At 40.0% G+C, this 20200-nt stretch overlaps 1 protein-coding gene across 1 annotated transcript; it reads right to left on the bottom strand.

Moving 5' to 3' along the window:
* Positions 1-4068: 4068 nt before the first annotated feature.
* Positions 4069-16417, bottom strand: LOC307124305 (putative methyltransferase NSUN7). Its single transcript, XM_079813382.1, has 13 exons — positions 16284-16417; positions 16012-16075; positions 14652-15082; positions 10849-10907; positions 10620-10756; positions 10287-10439; positions 10005-10188; positions 9237-9450; positions 8987-9130; positions 8759-8860; positions 7499-7616; positions 7156-7255; positions 4069-5660 (listed from the first exon to the last, which is right to left on the bottom strand). The coding sequence occupies exons 3-13, from the start codon at positions 15064-15066 to the stop codon at positions 4776-4778; spliced, it is 2511 nt and encodes an 836-aa protein (XP_079669508.1). The 5' UTR covers positions 15067-15082; positions 16012-16075; positions 16284-16417; the 3' UTR covers positions 4069-4775.
* Positions 16418-20200: the final 3783 nt, after the last annotated feature.

The raw sequence follows: 20200 nt of genomic DNA on the forward strand, positions 1-20200 counted from the left end.
ACTGCAGGAGGACTTTAAAATTATAAGTTTTCGTACTAATTAAGGATATGTTTAAACGAAAGTGATGTACTAAAACACGTGATGTTGCATTTTTCGCGTACAGACGACAACGTTGTCAAAATTGTCCCCATTCACACAGATCCGCGAAAACGAGTAAAAAAGCTCTATACTCATGCCAGGCCAGTAGTTGGCGATGTCTCTTTATAAAGAAAAACTATGCACCTATAGACTTAAAACGTAATACACATGACCTCACAGGTTTCACAAATTTGTGTTTTTGTACTTTACACAAAGACAATAACTTTAAAAAGTTTTCAAAAGTTTACGTTTTCAGGCCTCCAAAACTCTGTTGTTGTGTAAACCAACGTCCAAAACTAATAAAAAGTTTCCCATTTTTTGTTGAAAAGGGAAGTCTGGGCATCTCTGCTTAGACTGCTGCCCCCGCGACCCGGCCCTGGATAAAGCGGAAGAAGATGGATGGATGGATGGGTTTTTTGTAAAAAAACCCTAAATTGTACACATTCATAAAAAATGTCTATCTCATAAAACAGTTGTTTTCTTATGAGTTTGATATTCGGTAACACTTTATTTTGATGGTCCACTTTTTAGACATTTTACTAACTACAAGTAACTTAGCAATTTCATGTCAACTAACTCTGTCTCTGTAACTGTCTGCTTAGTATACTGTCTGCTAAATATCTGCTACTCTTTATTGTCATGTTCCTCCAACATAGCCCAACATACATTCTACTGACTATACTGCAAGTATAGATGCAACTACGTCAACTTATTCTACTAACCTTAACCCTAACCTAACAGTTACTTATAGTTAGTAGAATGTCTAAAGTGGACCTGGAAATTCATTTTCATCCATCCATCCATCCATCCATCTTCTTCCGCTTTATCCAGGGCTGGGTCGCGGGGGCAGCAGTCTAAGCAGAGATGTCCAGACTTCCCTCTCCCTAGACACTTCATCTAGCTCTTCCGGGGGTACACCGAGGCGTTCCCAGGCCAGCCGGAAGACATAGTCCCGCCAGCGTGTCCTTGGTCTTCCCCGGGGCCTCCTCCCGGTTGGACATGCCCGAAACACCTTCACGGGAAGGCGTTCAGGAGGCATCCGGAACAGATGCCCGAGCCACCTCAGCTGACCCCTCTCGATGTGGAGGAGCAGCGGCTCTACTCCGAGTTCCTCCCGAGTGACTGAGCTTCTCACCCTATCTCTAAGGGAGAGCCCAGCCACCCTGCGGAGAAAGCTCATTTCGGCCACCTGTATCCGGGATCTTGTCCTTTCGGTCATGACCCAAAGCTCATGACCATAGGTGAGAGTAGGAACGTAGATTGACCGGTAAATCAAGAGCTTCGCCTTACGGCTTAGCTCTTTCTTCACCACAACAGACCGGTACATCGACCGCAATACTGCAGAAGCTGCACCGATCCGTCTGTCAATCTCCCGTTCCATCATCCCCTCACTCGTGAACAAGACCCCTAGATACTTGAACTCCTCCACTTGAGGCAGGGACTCTCCACCAACCTGAAGTGGGCAAACCACCCTTTTCCGACTGAGGACCATGGCCATCCCAGCCGCTTCACACTCGGCTGCAAACCGTCCCAGTGCATGCTGAAGGTCCTGGTTAGAAGGGGCCAACACGACAACGTCATCCGCAAAGAGCAGAGACGAAACCGCGTGGTCCCCAAACCTGACACCCTCCGGCCCCTGGCTGCGCCTAGAAATTCTGTCCATAAAAATTATGAACAGAACCGGCGACAAAGGGCAGCCCTGCCGGAGTCCAACATGCACCGGGAACAAGTCTGACTTACTGCCGGCAATGCGGACCAAACTCCTGCTTCGGTCGTACAGGGACCGGACAGCCCTTAGCAAAGGACCCCGGACCCCATACTCCCAGAGCACCCTCCACAGGATGCCGCGAGGGACACAGTCGAATGCCTTCTCCAAATCCACAAAACACATGTGGACTGGTTGGGCAAACTCCCATGAACCCTCCAGCACCCTGTAGAGGGTATAGAGCTGGTCCAGTGTACCACGACCCGGACGAAAACCAGACTGTTCCTCCTGAATCCGAGGTTCTACTATCGGCCGTATTCTCCTCTCCAGTACCCTGGCATAGACTTTCCCGGGGAGGCTGAGAAGTGTGATCCCCCTGTAGTTGGAACACACCCTCCGGTCCCCCTTCTTAAAAAGAGGGACCACCACCCCGGTCTGCCATCCCAGAGGCACTGTCCCCGACCGCCACGCGATGCTGCAGAGGCGTGTCAGCCAAGACAGCCCCACAACATCCAGAGACTTGAGGTACTCAGGGCGGATCTCATCCACCCCCGGTGCCTTGCCACCGAGGAGTTTCTTGACCACCTCGGTGACTTCAGCTTGGGTGATGGACGAGTCCTCCTCTGAGCCCCCAGCCTCTGCTTCCTCGATGGAAGACTTAATGGCGGGATTGAGGAGATCCTCGAAGTATTCCTTCCACCGTCCGACGACATCCCCAGTTGAGGTCAACAGCCGCCCATCGCCACTGTAAACAGCGTTGGTAGGGCACTGCTTCCCCCTCCTGAGGCGCCGGACGGTTTGCCAGAATCCCTTCGAGGCCAGCCGATAGTCCTTTTCCATGGCCAAACCGAACTCCTCCCAGGCCTGAGTTTTTGCCTCCACAACCACCCGGGCTGCAGTCCGCTTAGCCTGCCGGTACGTGTCAGCTGCCTCAGGAGTCCCACAAGCCAACCAGGCCCGATAGGACTCCTTCTTCAGCTTGACGGCATCCCTTACTTCCGGTGTCCACCACCGGGTTCGGGGATTGCCGCCTCGACAGGCACCGGAAACCTTACGGCCACAGCTCCGAGCGGCCACTTTGACAATGGAGGTGGAGAACATGGTCCATTCGGACTCAATATCTCCAGCCTCCCTCGGGATCCGGTCGAAGTTCTGCCGGAGGTAGGAGTTGAAGATCTCTCTGACAGGAGACTCGGCCAAACGTTCCCAGCAGACCCTTACAGTACGCTTGGGTCTACAAAGTCTGTCCAGCTTCCTTCCCCGCCATCGGATCCAACTCACCACCAGGTGGTGATCAGTTGACAGCTCCGCCCCTCTCTTCACCCGAGTGTCCAAGACATACGGCCGCAGGTCAGATGAAACGACCACAAAGTCGATCATTGACCTACGACCTAGAGTGTCCTGGTGCCATGTGCACTGATGGACACTCTTATGCCTGAACATGGTGTTCGTTATGGACAAACCGTAACTAGCACAGAAGTCCAATAACTGAACACCACTCGGGTTCAGATCAGGGGGGCCGTTCCTCCCAATCACGCCCCTCCAGGTGTCACTGTCATTGCCCACGTGGGCGTTGAAGTCCCCCAGTAGAACGACGGAGTCCCCAGTCGGAGCACTTTCCAGCACCCCTCCCAGGGACACCAAGAAGGCCGGGTACTCTGCACTGCCGTTCGGCCCGTAGGCACAAACAACAGTGAGAGACCTATCCCTGAGCCGAAGCCGCAGGGAAACGACCCTTTCGTTCACCGGGGTAAACTCCAGCACATGGCGGCAGAAATGGGGGGCTATAAGCAAACCCACACCAGCCCGCCGCCTCTCACCATGGGCAACTCCAGAGTGGTGAAGAGTCCATCCTCTCTCTCGAGGAGTGTGGTTCCAGAGCCCAAGCCGTGCGTAGAGGTGATTCCGACTATCTCTAGTCGGAACCTCTCAACCTCACGCACAATCTCAGGCTCCTTCCCCGCCAGTGAGGTGACATTCCATGTCCCAAGAGCCAGTTTCCGTGTCCAGGGAATCGGGTTGTCCAGGCTCCTGCCTTCGACTGCTGCCCGATTTTCTCTGCACCGGCCCCTTACGGTCCCTCCTGTGAGTGGTGGGCCCACGGGAAGGTGTCCCCACGTCGCTCCTTTGGGCTGAGCCTGGCCGGACCCCGTGGGGGAAGGCCCGGCCACCAGGCGCTTGCATACGAGCCCCAACCCCAGGATTCATTCATTTTCATATTTGATAAAATATGGGTCAATATTTAAAAAGTCAAAATTAAACCGATATTTTCTTTTATATTTATTGTGATGTACATCCGAGTGAAACTTGGATTATCAGAAAAGACAAAAATATAGGGTGGGGTGCTTAGTTCTGTCCACCGGTTGTTGACATTTTGAATAATATTTAGGGGTCAAAACATGATTAAAAATCAAACATGCTGACTAACATTTACAATATTATTTACTTGCACTACTAAAACAGTACAGAAAATATGGTGAATAAAATAATAGTGGGGAAAATAAAGATGATAATGTAAACATTTTATAGTGATATCTGGTTTAAATTAAATTAATAACTGAATTAGATATAAAATAGTGTTTAAATTCATTTAAATGCATAATTAAATGAGACACAAAATATTGTTTAAATTAAATAAGATACAAAATGTAATACATGACCACCACAGATTGATACCAAACCATCTCATGGTTTTCTCATATTCCCATATATTTGTAGTCTAACACAGTACAATTAGGACCTTCGACTTTAGGTTACAAATCACAAATAAAATATTTTTTTCAATAGTATAGGCCTACATGATTCAAACAGTTACAGTAATGCCACAGAACAGCATTTATCAAAAATAGGTCAACTAGACTGTTTTAGTCAGGATATCAGTACCTAGCCTTTACTGTCAATCTATTTTTCTGCACACATTGTTTATCACAATTCTTCTTTTGTATGGAAGCACACAGGATATGTACTGTATGTAGGAACAACAGGTTACAACTCAGCGCCATGTCTGGGAACGTAAAAGGATGGAGTCTCTGCCTTTGGCAATGCTGCTGGAAGAGGAAAGACTGCTGGCGAAATCAGAAGAGTTGGAAGAGTACAGTCGATATGGGGATGAAGAGAGGTGTGAAGGACTGAGCGGATAAACGGGAGGGAGACTGAGCTCTTTTGAGGCCATTTCCTTTTTTGGTTTAACAGATTCTCGTTGAGACGTGGCTCGGCTGTGCAAATGTTTGGATCTATACGGTGTCACCGGGGTTCTGATGGCTGTAGGTTTGGTCTGAGGTGGAGATGGTTTAATGGAGTTAACAGTAGCGTGTTGAGATGGCCGAAGGTGCAGGAGTCTCTTGCGTGGAGGTCGAGACCTGCTCTGACGTTCTTTACGAGTGTGGGATTTAGACCTCTTCTTTCTCCTGGACTGCTTAGCTACTTTAGCTTGAGGCTTATGACCTTTTGTTCGCTTCTTTCGCACAACAGAAGACTGGTTTTTATCATTGTCCGATGGGTCTAGAACACTAAAATTATGTGTAGTGCTAAATGTGGCATCCATAAATGTGGAAGTTTGACTTTTAGTGCCTGGAGTGTGATCTAGGATTGTGGAACTGTCACTCAGGACTCTAGAAGTGTGTTTTGGAGCGACTGCTGTCTGACTGACGGTAGCGGCGAGCACACTGTCAGCTGGAGGACTCAGACTGATCATCGCTGATGCAGGAGGCTCAGTCAGAGAGGATGGTGGAAGAATTGATGTGGATCCCTTTTGTTTTTTGCTCTTTTTCGGTTTCTCTCCATTCAGGGTGTCAGGAGGCATCAGCCCCCCCAACAAACCTTTAGCAGCAGCTCTTGCCAAAATGTCCTGCACAGTTTCTGCCTCTGCTGGGTCCTGCTGTTAGAAAGAAAACACACACACACACACATAGTGCAACATGTTATTATAGGGAGACCAAGGCTAGCTGTCATAAGGGCGTAATCGCAATAGTCTCTCAGCCACAGACGGCATCCAAGGTCTGTCGACAGTACATTCACTGACCGTCTGATGCATTGTGCTCACAAACCTGGAAAGTACAGAGAAGCTCTAATCTGACTGACTGATTTTACACAACTTCTGTCAACTTTAAAATGAAGGTGGATTTTAACCAAAAGGTTGTTGAACCATATTTTTGGGACAGGGGTTTATGTCAGGTTGGTTTTAATCAAATTTATTCTACATACACTATTGTTAAAAAGTTTGGGATCGGTAAGATAATTTTACCAATATAGAAAAAAACAACATTGTGAAATATTATTACAATTTAAAATAACTCTTTTATTTCTGAATATATATATATATATATATATATATATATATATATATATATATATATATATATATATATATATATATATATATATATATATATATATATATATATATATATATATATATATATATATATATATATATATATATATATATATATATAATAAAAAAAAATTATTGATGTGATGGCAAAGCTAAATTTTCATCAGCCATTACTAGCCATTAAATTATAATAATTAATATAATAAATATAATAATATGATTACGCATATGAAAATATTTTTTTTAAAGAAAAAAAAAGAACCGTAGTTATTTAAAATATTTTTTTTCAAGAAAAAAAAGAACAGTAGTTATTTAAAATATAAATCTTATAAATGTCTTTATTGTCACTTTTGATTAATTTGCTGGATACACATTAATTTCTTTAAAAATAAATAATTAAAATCTTACATATATTATAAATGTCTTTACTGTCACTTTTCATAAATGTAATGCATCCTTGAGGAATAATTACTAACCTCAAACTTTTGAATTCTACATTTCATCCATCCATCCATCCAAAAAAAATAATAGTTTCAATATATTCATTATTCTTTTGTTTCACAATGTTTTACTATAAATTATTAATTGGAGATTCCCATAATGACACCTTTTGGAGGCAATGTTCAATTAAAAAAAAAAAATAAAACCTACCCGAAAAATATTCAATGCAGTACACAAAGGACAACTAGCCCCAGTCTATATACTGTATATTGCAAATGTGAGCTTTCACACTTATAAACACACCTACAGGCTTGTTTCTCTTGCTGTGTGTGGTCTTGTGTGGATGCTAATGTGATCAGACACAAGTGTTCATTATTTAGTGCAAACCGGAGCTTCACTGCCAGTATTTAGGACAGCAATGCATCAAGCTCTGGATGAGAGGGGTGTGTGTGTCTGTGGGCTCTCTAACCATCTCTACTCACACGCACACATTTCAACACATGGTATGAATCACAGCGTGTCGTTATGGCTGTAAAAATCCCTTTATATATGTTAAAAATTAAAATTGTCTGATTTTCTCGCTTTCTTTCTTTCTCACCTCTCTTTTCATCACACAGAGGAAACAGCCATTTGTGACGTCAGATGCTTCAGTTCTGAAAAACTTCTCTTCCTCATCATCCCATCCTGCACTGACCAGCCTGAGAGAAACATGCAGAAAGAAAGAGATGATTTGTGTTGTAAATTCAGTAAATTGAATCCAACTTATATCCGTTTTCTCATAAAGCAAACATTCACATAATCCTTCCCCACTTGCTTTTCCATGGATTAACTGCTGTTTCCATGGATACAGCAACTTTAAATCCGTTACAGTTAGTGGCGTGTGACAGGAAGGACTTAATTCCTGGACAGTATTTGTGAGTGTGTGTGTGTGTGTGTGTTACCTGAAGGGCAGAGCTTTTGCTTTGCTGTCTGCATTTTCAAGCGCTCTCTTCACCAGTTGTTCATTCTCCTCTGGATATGCAGAGCATGTGCAGTACACCACACCTTTCACTTTAGGAACTGCAGTTAAACAAGTCAAGTTTACTCAGAGATGTGATTTAGTCAATATATGATTAATAAATAAACAAACAAACTCTACAAAAAAATTGGGGTTGCATTTATTTGATCAAAAATTGAATAAAAACAGTAATACTGTGAAATATTGTTACAATTTAAAATAACTGCTGTCTATTTCAACTTTCAGCATCATTACTGCAGTCTTCAATGTCACGTGATATTTCACGCTAATATGATATTTGGTGCTCAAAAAAGCATTTATTATTTTGATTATTATGGGATTTCTTAAAAAATCTCTGTGGAAACAATTTATTTCAGGATTCTTTAATGAATTGAAGTTTAAAACAACATTTGAAATAAAAAAAATCACTTTATTTTACAGTGTCTGTTATGTTACATGTACTTACAGTAATAACAGTAAATTAATTATACATAATTACAAGCAAGTAACCTGCAAAAGTAAATTGTAAGCTAAATCTTTTGTATCAGGTCTTCCTAATTGTACTGCAAAATGTATTTTCATGATGTACGTTCTCTGTAATTTTGTCTTTTCCTCACAAAACAAACTAGTGAGTTTGATGCAGAAAACAATTTGATCAAGTTAATGCATAAACTGTGGTCATCAAGAAATATTCTCTATATTGTTTACAGAACTAATTCTTTTTTAGATTTTAACTGAAAAATAAGATAAAATGACTGATTAATTATTTTCAATTGTTATTAATTCATTATTGATTATTTGTAGTGTGGCGAGAGAAACACATGAACACATGGATACAATAAGGTTCAGTAAAACAAATCAAGAAAAAAAATATATTATTTCTTATTCTCACTTAGTGGAAACTTTAGACATGGACATTTTTCAGTGTCACAAAAAAGTTAGGTCGTAAATTAATATGTGTGTGATTGTGGTTGCGGACAAAATGTCACAACAAAGATGGCAATTCCAGAAATTTGACATTTTTGGTGCCATGAGAAAAACAGCTTATTTATCACACTACAATTTTGAATGTAAACGTTGCGTTTAGGGGTAGGGTTAGGGGGATAGAATATACAGTTTGTACAGTATAAAAATCATTATGTCTATGGAAAGTCTGCATAAAACATGGAAACCCAACGTGTGTGTGTGTGTGTGTGTGACTCACAGGTAAGTGCATGGCTGAGGTATTGTTTCTGCTCAGCAACTAGTGCCTCGAGTTTACTGTCAGAGATGGTTCCTTTAGATAGGCCATGCAACAGCCCTCTGTCTGATAAAGAGCAGCAAATGTTATCTTGATATGTTGTTTCACTTTGTTTTGGTTTGCCCTCTAAACTGGCCACAATGAAAAAGAGAATGTTTCAAATGTAAGACCATGCATATTTTGTTGCTGTACCTCCATTCTCGTTGAGGATAAACTCAACAGGGTTACAGAGCGCTGAGGCAGAACACTGTGGGAGCAACACAATCACCCAAACCTTCTGAATGCGCAAATCCCATTCATTAAGCTCCTTGAAGTACTCAGACATCAGTTTTACATCTAAAGACAGCAAACACCTTAGTATCAATACTACACTACTGGCTAAACACAGGACAGGCACTATACTATGGTATGTAGGCATCAGGTTAGGCAGAGCAACACTTACTTTTGCAACCAGTAGAGGTGAGGATAGTTTGTAATTCCTTGTTGAAGTTGGAGACATTATGGACCCCACATACATGTACACAGCCAGAACAGGCAGTGGCCTGGAGGGCCACATGAGCCACAGTCGAAGCAGAGAAAGACCCCACCATTAGAACGTCACCACCCTCCACCAACAGCGGGCGAACCGCACATGCAGCCAGACTGCGAGATTTATCCTGAATTCATACACACACATTAATCCTGTATGCGTTTGCACCATCAGAATGATATGGAAGCTTGTTTCCGCCATGGAATAAAAAATGAAAATGTACACTAATTCCGGAGGCTAATTTGGTAGGGACAGATACGGTGAACATTGATTTTCTTCTCGAAGCAATCCCATGTCAGTATCATAGTGTTTAAAGCCAAAGGCTAGTTCAGATTTTATGACTTGCAATTGTGAGTTTATATCACAATTCTGAGGGAAAAAAGACAGTATTGAGAGTTATAAACTCGCAATTGCGAGAAATAAAGTCAGAGTTGTGAGATATAAACTCACGAGTTCTAAAGTCGGAAAGATATAAATTTGCAACTGCCAAAAAAAAATAGTTTTTTCTCGCACTTTCGAGTTTATATCAATTCTGAAAAAGAAGTCAGATTTGCAAGTTATAAACTCACAACTGTGAAAAAAGAATTGTGAGGTAAAGAAGTTGTAATTACCTTTTTTTATTTATTTTTTTATTTTCTAAAAAAGCTTCCATAGAATGATGCTTGTGTGTATATGTATTACCTGTATTATGAGTGTGTGTTCTGTCACTAGTTGGGTTTTCTCCAGTTGTTTTGTGAGCCTTCTGGGAAACATCAGGACATTGGAACAGTGCTTGTCCATACAGAACACATTTCCCACCAGGTGTATGTGTGAATCGACCCGAGTGAAGCCTGATGTCCTCAGAGTCTCACACACGTTTTCAATGCTGGATGAATTGTTATACAAACACAATATGACAGGTGTGTAGGCTGTATATTAAAGAAGAAGAATATATTTGTGTACATACACACAGACACACAATACCTGGCTTTGAAGGTGTTGACCCAGGCATAGAGCGGTACAATTTGTGATCTTTGTTGTTTAGCCCTCACAGTTGGCGGCAGGTAACTGTCAATTGTCAGCAAATTCTGCTTTATTCTGTACTGAGCCAGTGAGGCTCCCAGTTTGGTCTTGAACCTGATACACACAAATACACAAGCACCATTTCTAGGGTCCAATCTCTTTAAAGACTTGTGGCACATCACCAGAGGGAGACACAGTTGAGATTTTTCATTCCATTGGATTCACAGAACATCAATTAGACTAACTTAATAAAGGATGTATGTATTTTCACAGGGCAGACTTGCTCATACTGACCTATAAAGGCTGTCCTCCACCTGTCTCACTTCCTTTATAAGTCCTTCCTCGACTCTATTCATTGGCTCTCTGGGCTGGAACTTCCTGTCCAGGAGGTCATAGAGTACGACCACCACAAGAGCCATAAGGTCATCTGGCTAAACAAAGACACAAAACTCACACATCAAATACATCAAAGTCAATCCTGATATCAACACAAAATGGCAGATGTCAGTCATAACAGACCCACCATTTGCTGAGAACGGTAAAAGTAGCTGTCAATCAGGATCTCCTCCAGTAGATCTTGGTCTGTGGAGAGAGTTTGTGATATTTAGCTGTAAAATAAGAAGTAGAACAACACGATGCTATGATACCGCTGCTATACTACAGGTTAGTTGTAATTCAACAGCATAATATGAAGAGTTGTAGTGGGGATCAAAAAACCCAGCAATATACTCCAGAGATCCTAAAATACCCAACAGCAAAACTGATGAGCGAGTTGCATCAGTTTTGCTGAAAAACTAATTTAAAAATAGCTGGATTCCAACTCAGACTAAAAAAGAAAAAAAAGAAAGAATGTGAACTGAATTTAAAATAGATTTTTTTTTTTTTTTTTTTTTAATGAACCCAGACTATTTTAAAACAAAAATAATCAGCATTTATGATGTCTTGTAAAATATTCCTTCTTCCAAAATGTTTGGGGAGGAAAATACATATTTATTTTTCTTATTTTAAGCATAGATCTAAAGAGAGATAGATCCAAGAAAATAAATATAATAAAATAAATAAAATAAAATGTTTGCCCCTTTTAACATATTGTATAATAAACAAGACTGATAAGCTTATGTTTAATCTGCATTGTATATAGATTTAAATCATTTGTTGTCTGTGTTTTTGGATGATAGAACTGACTGTGCATATGAACTGACCTCGTGCTCACAGCTCAGCGCAGCCATTAATGTGTTACAGCAGTCAGTGAACTCATGTCTGACCTGACTACACTAAAAGCAAATAGATGTCCTTAAAAAAATAAAAAAGCCTCCCCTAAGCAAAAAGTTTGAGAAAGTGAGGGCAAAGCAGATAAAAGAAGCGAGAGAGAGAGAGAGAGAGAGAGAGAGAGAGAGAGAGAGAGAGAGAGAGAGAGAGAGAGAGAGAGAGAGAGAGAGAGAGAGAGAGAGGAATGAGTCAGAGACATGTGTAGGAAGATAAGCTGCAAGGAGGGACTCAACCAGAATGTGATCATACATTCCCAAATTATTGATTCAGGACGTCAGTAATGGAAAGAAGAGGGGGAAGGCATGGAAAGATGAGGTCAGAGGAGAAGAGAAATTACAAAACCTTTTTCTTTAAAATTAGACATAGATTAGACATAAGCTTATCTTGTTTATTATACAATTTGTTATTAAATATTTGTTATTTTGTTTATTATATTTATTTTTTTGACCCATTTGTAAAAAGATAAAAAAAAATTCTTGTCCCAAGCTTAAATGTAAAAAAAAAAAAATTCAGTAATGGAAAGAGGTCAGAGGAGAAGAGAAATTATTTTTTTTAGGCACTGAACCACACCCTGAAAGTCAGTCTATTATATTAAAATCTAATTTTTTTTATATACTGTAAAACTTTAGAAACAACAAATTTGCCCATTGGCCTCTGTCCATCATGGCCATATACTGATTGGCTTCATCACTTGGTCTCCTCTCCACCAATCAGCTGGTGTGTGGTGGGCGTTCTGGCGCAATATGGCTGCCATCGCATCATCCAAGGGGATTCTACACATTGGTGGTGGTTGAGGAGCCCCCCCCCCCTTCTTCTATATGTAAAGCGCTTTGAGTACCTAGAGAAGTGCTATGAAACATTCTTATTAAAATTGTCCATATTTTTTATTTGAAGATACCCCCCCACCCCCCACCGCCCACCTCACAAATATGGATAACGCAATAATGTTTAACGTTGGCACCCAAGCGATGTTAATGTTCACACCCAAGCGATTTTCACTGGCGATGCGCCGAGTGAACGTGCACATTCAGTAGATAGCGCTCCTGGTACACAAGGTGGTGCTGCGGCACTTTACGCTTCTAACACTCGCTTGTCACACAGAAGAAGAAGAGAGACAGTATTTACATGCTTGCCAAAGCAGCTCATCTTCTTCTTTGTCTACTTACTACTTCTTCATCGTATCGATGTGTGCTCGGCAAGACAGTTTTGTGCTTGAGCGCCACCAAGTCCTGTTTTACTGTAACTTAAGCAGCTCCAGGCACGCAAACAAAAGCACTGATCTCATTGGTCGGCCAGGTTAACGCGCCGCGTCAAAATAAAAAAATGGCGCTTTTACGCCTGGCGTTTTGCGCATCGGTGTGCAAACTCACATTGGCGCCCTTTGTTTAGTCACAAGGCGTTAAACGTCTGCGATAAACGCGCGCGCAAATCGTCTGCGATAAACGCGCGCGCAAATCGTCCCGGTGTGAACAGGCCTTAAATTCTATATCAACCTCAACTAGTTAAAGGGTTAGTTCACCCAAAAATGAAAATTAGCCCATGATTTACTCACCCTCAAGTCATTTTAGGTGTATATGACATTCTTCTTTCAGACGAATAAAATCTGAGTTATATTAAAAAAAGTCCAGGCTAATCCAAGCATTATAATACTAGTAATAGTTGCTCTGTTTTTGAAGTCCATAAAAAAATGCACCTGTCCATCAAATAACGTGCTCCACGCGGCTCTGGGGTGTTAATAAAGGCCTTCTGTAGCGAATCGATTCGTTTGTGTAAGAAAAATATCCATATTTAAAACTTTATAAAGTAAAGTTTCGGCTGATCGCCTTCCGTGCTCAATTTATGGAAAAAGTGTTGAACGGTCCTCTGCCGATCGAAAGACTAACACGACCAGGTACGCTCATCATGACGTCACGTACGCATCTTGAGTTTCTCTTTTCTACGGAAGGCAATCGGCTGAAAGTTTACTTTATAAAGTTTTAAATATGGATATTTTTCTTACACAAACGCATCGATTCGCTTCAGAAGGCCTGTAATGGAAATTTTGGACTTTTTTAATATAACTGATTATATTCGTCTGAAAGAAGAATGTCATATACACCTAGGATGACTTGAGGGTGAGTAAATCATGGGACAATTTTTTGGGTGAACTAACCCTTTAAGTGATTCAAGGAGAGACATGAAACGGCTCTTTTAATTCATTTAAATAAATAATATAAAACTACTAAAATTATTCAAAGTATTACAAATGTGAGAAGGATACATAAAAACATGCATTTTAAAGTTAGACTTTAAATTTTGATGTTAATTCCTCTATTGTATTATATAATGGTTTTACAGTCTATACACAATATTTAGTTTAATTATATCAGAAGCAACTGTAATTAAATACAGAAATAATAAGAGTAATCCCTTACTTGACTTTTTCAAGGGAAAAGTAATAAAATTACAGTAACTAATTACTTAGTAACTATAGTTACACCCAACACTGGTCAAAAGTAATACATTTAAGATCAATATAAATTAAGAATATTGACAATATTTTGGAAAAATTCTGCAACACTAACGAATAACTTAAAGTTTAATTTGGAAACCACGAAAGAATATAAAGTATGACAACCAACCCAATCTCTTCTACAACATTAGAAAAAGGAAAAACTCTCCTCTGCAGTACTGTTGGACAGGATCGGGAAAAAACTGTGAAATTCTGGGTAATATTATTATACGTTTATGACTCGTCATCTTTTCCAACTGCACCTTCGAGTCCCTTATCTGAGGAACTGAATAATTGATGTTAAAGATTTGTGGGCCACAAATATGACATCGGTGACCACGGGGACATTAACTGCACACTGCAAAAACAATCAAGATAAACTAAAAATCTCATCACTTTATGATATTTACATTCTTACCAAATACTTATTTGCCTTCTTTATGGAGTTTCTCATACAAGATCAGGCACGTAAAGCCCAGTTTTAAGCTGGAGAAGAATATTGAAAATATTATATTTTAAAGGAAAAGTAATTCAGTTTTTTAGGCCTGGTTTTATTTTTCACTTACATTTCAGGGTGTTAAACGCCAGCTCATATGCCCAGTGCTCATTCTGCTTGATGTTGGCATCACCGTCGTTGACAATCTCTGAATCCTCATCATCATCATCACCACTGGGACTGATGTGCCCGTAGCGTATGAGTCTGTGTGCGAGGTCTTTCTCCACACGGGTTTTCTGGAAAAGAGCTGCAGCATGAAAGTACACAGAGTCGGGGAATCCCAGAGGTGTCCCCTCTCTCTCCATCCGGACTCTGTTCCTTTCTGCAGAAACTGCAGTGACCCTCTTTTTAAGGGACTGAACACATACTTTTCTCATAGGGTCCTTGGGAGACACTGGAGTGAGTGCTTTATTCTTGGGAGCAGATTCTTGATCGAGTAATTTCAGTGATGTGACATCAGGCAGATCTGAGTCCACTGTAACCATTCCGATATGCCAAGTTCTGTGAATAAATACTGAATTATTGAGTGTCATAGATCCTTTTTATTGAGGATCATAGATCATTTATAATTTTTTTACACACATTATTACAGTGACAATAGAAAAGCCAATAATTTAACTTTGTAACCAACATGCAATGTTAATTTCACACACAAATACGGTCTTTACATACATGATACAATAGGGATCATCATATTTTATTCTATTAGATAGCATTTTGTAGTAATCTCACCCATATGGAAAAGAATATCTTCAATATTTCTTATTTTCAAATTTTCAATTTTCAATGTGGTCAGTGAGACAGTGACATCTTTCTTCTGAAAGATATAATACTTTTATTGAACAATAAGGATGCATTAAATTGATCAAAAGTGACAAACTGTATATATATATATATATATACAAAAAATATGTGTGTGTGTGTATATATATATATATATATATATATATATATATATATATATATATATATATATATATATATATATATATATATATATATATATATATATATATATATATATATATATATATATATATATATATATATATATATATATTTTAACTTAATGCTGTTTTAACTTAATGCTGTCTTTTTAAAATTTCTATTCAAGTAATCCTGAAAAAAAGGATCACAGCTTCCTCAACAATTTTCTACTGTGATAAGTATTTTTTCTTGTGCACAGAATCAGCTTAAAAATAATTTCTTAACGATCATGTGACACTGAAGACTGGAGTAATGACTGCTGAAAATTCAGCTTTGCCATCACAAGAATAAATTACATTTTAAAATATAATAAAACAGAAAACAGTTATTTTAAATCATAAATGCATTTCACAATAATACAGTGTTTAATGTATTTCTGATCAAATAAATGCAGCCTTAATGAGAATAAAATACTTTTTTTTTTTTTTTAAACGATATCTTACCAACCCTGAAGAAGTGTGAATATACAGTTGGCTCCTAAAGCCTGGGACCACTAGAACCTGTGACCTAGAAATAGTGCAGAATCTGAAATATATATTTTTTATACCATAACATTTCATTTGAATTTACTTTTCAAAATCCTTTTCAAAATGTTACTTTCTGCTTATTACCAGGTTTAAATTAGAATTTGAATCCCTTTCAATGTGGACTTTTGAACCCCTCTGAATAAACACATTCAAAATCGAATTAGTCAAAATGAAATTTGAATACGTACCTCTCATAATGTAAGTGCAGTCAGCTTGGCAACAGCTATGAATATGAGTACAATTGTGAGAATTAGGAGCCCTCTCTCTGTCTGTCTCCCTTGTCTCACATATGTCTGTCTCTCTCTCTCTCTCTCTCTCTCTCTCTCTCTCTCTCTTTCTCTCTCTCTCTCTGAGATCTTGTGTCACTACGACAACAAACACACTTGTTCTTGTCAACAGAGTGTGAATCTTCTGTCTACAGATATAGTCAGCTATCAGCAGTAGGCCTAGCTCATCATTACTCTCTCTCTCTCTCTCTCTCTCTCTCTCTCTCTCTCTCTCTCTCTCTCTCTCTCTCTCTCTCTCTCTCTCACACACACACACGCACGCACACGCACACGCACACACACAATATTGAATAGTACACTAATACGTTTGAGATAAGAAAGAGGTGTGTAAGATAGCACATAATATGTTCATTAGGAAGAGTGTTTGTTGTATCTCTAGCCACGTCTTTACACGAGATGTGGGATGTTGTTATTAACTGGAGTTTAGTTAAAGAACGGACTGATGGCTTTAAGGGTAAACAGACTCCAGAGTAGCGCTTCATTTCTGCTCATTTGAAACCCTCTCATGCCTGACGCACGTCGCCTCCAATGAGGCACAATTAGCCTGACGTTTGCATTCATCATGCTGAATGATTCATTGCTTTGGTCTCAAATCCGTTCTGAACCCAGTCTCCCTCAGTTACCCCCACATTAGCATTTAGCACAGCACCGAAACAAACTACACTGGTCTTTGTCAGAAGTTTTCCAGTCCCTTGTTTGAAGAACTGCTGGTTTTAGTCCAAACTTTGGCAGCCAATCAGCTGCTGAGTCTAATTAAGCCCCACCCATGCAGCAGCTGATTGGTGAGTTGACTTTTAATTAGTGATGAGATCTGTCAATCAAACTTATTGAAAAGAATCCTTTGTTGCTTTAACTTCAGATTAGTGGAACAAACAGAGTGAGACTGCTCAATTAATAATGCTGTGTGTGGGGTGTGTACACTTCCATGTGTGTCTGCGTGCTGAATTAGTAATGTAAAGAAATACACAGCTTCTTTTTCCTCATTAACCCACATCTCAATGCCCCTGGGGCAGATCAGTGTGTCCAGTGACACTACAGGTCATCAGCTTCACTGCTATTTCAGCTTCAACAGTGTTCTGTCATTGTAAAGATTTCTTCAATCTCGGATTTGTCTCTCATAGCTAGGCCACATCTGATCAGTGTGTGAATGTAGGCTGTGTGATGGCAATATATGTTCTAGTGTGAAACAAACTGATTCTAATAAGTTGAAATGAATGCAGAAATAAGAGAACTGGTGTTTGTCTGCAGTCAGATTACATTAGGTCTTAGTGACTAAACAAAAGGGGAGAACAGGAATAATTGTAACACATTTTGATTTTAGGTTATGCTTTGCAGTCAGCGATATTGTGATGTTATGGGTGGTTGCCGATATATTGCTATGTGGTTGTTAGAGTGTTTTGAGTTGCACAAATTAATGCATCACTCATTACCATAGCACAAATGGTATGGGACAAGTTACCTGCAAAATTATATACTTAGAGTTACGGGTTTGTTCAAACAAGAGAGACACATGCATAATGATCGTGGCATACCACAGCAGTTTATAATCTACCTTTCATGCACGCAGTGGTAACAATTATGGCAAATGTATGGTGAATATTCTTCATGTGCTAATTACATAAGAACATGCACCTGACCCACATTTATGTTGACCTAGAAGATGCTGTTACATTCATGCATGTAATGTTGCAACTAAATCAGGCCAGAAATCTTAGATAACGGGTTATTATATATTTGATCGATTGTAAATAAAAGTACAATCATATTCTGCCACTGTTTGTGAAGATATGGTGTTTATTGAGACATCACAGTCATTTTAAATACTCTCTGAGCTCTTCAAGATTCATGTTTTTTTCAACCTTTTTGACCTTGCCAAGGGATGAGACATTGTACACAACAATATTAAAAGATCCAATAATTTTTTAATTTTTAATTTATAAGGATTAAGGATAAGGATTTTAAAAAATTCTAAATTCACAATTTCTACCCAATAAAATATTTTAGAGCTTGGCATAAGAAAAATGTATATTCATTCATTAATTTATTTAAATTAAATATAAATTTAAATCTATCTAGAAACCCTGGTTCTTCAATGAAAAAACTAAATTGTTGAGGGGGTGAATTAAAATATAACTTTTAGCAGTTCGTTTTTCTTTGAATTACTGCTCGTTTTGTCTTATTTTAAATCATCCTCTATTGGGTCCAGGACCAGACTCATGTTCTTATTTTGTTCATTGAGAAGAATATTGCCTTACATTTTGAATCTTCTAATTTTTTGAATTAGTAAATTCTGTTTTTTTTTTAAATGAAATATTGCCATAGTTCTCATAAAATTTAATTAATGTGCCCTCGTAATCTTTAATAAAAAATGACTTCCCCTTCCAAGTGCAGTGACATCTCTTCTCTTCTGATTACATATTTGGGAAGGAGAGTGGACCTGTCGCTGCTCATATGAGATTGCACCAAAAGCAAACAACAACAACAATCCAATCGATTCCCGACAGACAAAATTAAGTCTCACCCTACATTTTTTCTTTTACCTTATATTGTGTTGGTCCCCCTTTTACTGCCAAAACAGCCCTGACCCGGCGAGGCATGGACTCCACTAGATCCCTGAAGGTGTGCTGTGGTATCTGGCACCAAGATGTTAGCAGCAGAACCTGTAAGTTGCGAGGTTGGGCCTCCATGGATTGGACTTGTATGTTCAGCACATCCCACAGATGCTCGATTGAATTGAGATCTGGGGAATTTGGAGGCCAAGTCAACATCTCAAACTCGTTGTTGTGCTCCTCAAACCATTCCTGAACCATTTTTGCTAGTGGCAGGGCGCGTTAGCCTGGTGAAAGAGGCCACAGCCACCAGGGAATACCGTTTCCACGAAAGGGTGTACATGGTCTGCAACAATGCTTAGGTAGGTGGTACGTGTCAAAGTAACAACCACATGGATGGCAGGACCCAAGGTTTCCCAGCAGAACATTGCCCAAAGCATCACACTGCCTCCGTCGGCTTGCCTTCTTCCCATAGTGCATCCTGGTGCCATGTATTCCCCAGGTAAGCGACGCACAGGCACCCGGCCATCCATGTGATGTAAAAGAAAACATCAGACCAGGCCACCTTCTTCCATTGCTCTGTGGTCCAGTTCTGATGCTCACGTGCCCCCTGTTGGCGCTTCGGCGGTGGACAGGGGTCAGCATGGGCATCCTGACTGGTCTGCAGCAATGCAGCCCCATACGCAACAAACTGCGATGCATTGTGTATTCTGACACCTTTCTATCAAAACCAGCATTAACTTCTTGAGCAATTTCAGTTAAAGTAGCTCGTCTGTTTAATCGGGCCACCTGGGCCAGCCTTCGCTCCCCACGTGTATCAATGACCCTGTCGCCGGTTCACCAATGTTCCTTCCTTGGACCAATTTTGATAGATACTGACCACTGCAGACTGGGAACACCCCACAAAAGCTACATATTTGGAGATGTTCCGACCCAGTCATCTAGCCATCACAAGTTGGCCCTTGTCAAACTCACTCAAATCCTTACGCTTGCCCATTTTTCCTGCTTCTAACAAATCAACTTTGAGGACAAAATGTTCACTTGCTGCCTAATATATCCCACTCACTAACAGGTGCCGTGATGAAGAGATAATCAGTGTTATTCACTTCACCGGTCAAGCCTGATCGTGTATGTCACAATAGGGAAAAAAAACTATTTCAATTTCTGTTTCATGACAAATTTCAGGCTTGTCGTCCAATATGTTGCATTTAAGCTTCAACCTTCCAGTCTTAATACCAAGTATAAATGAATGCAAAGCAGTCTGAAGTT

This window comes from Gobio gobio, assembly GCF_949357685.1.
Source record: "Gobio gobio genome assembly, chromosome: 3".
Lineage (NCBI taxonomy): Eukaryota > Metazoa > Chordata > Actinopteri > Cypriniformes > Gobionidae > Gobio > Gobio gobio.

Bases quoted from the DNA above. Each gene is read 5' to 3' on its own strand.
- LOC307124305 (XM_079813382.1), bottom strand. From the start codon at position 15,066: ATGGTTACAGTGGACTCAGATCTGCCTGATGTCACATCACTGAAATTA. The intron at 10,440-10,619 runs GTCAGTATGAGC...TGTGTGTATCAG, and splicing joins GTGGAGGACAGCCTTTATAG to GTTCAAGACCAAACTGGGAG. The intron at 5,661-7,155 runs GTGAGAAAGAAA...TCTTTCTAACAG, and splicing joins TCTGTGTGATGAAAAGAGAG to CAGGACCCAGCAGAGGCAGA.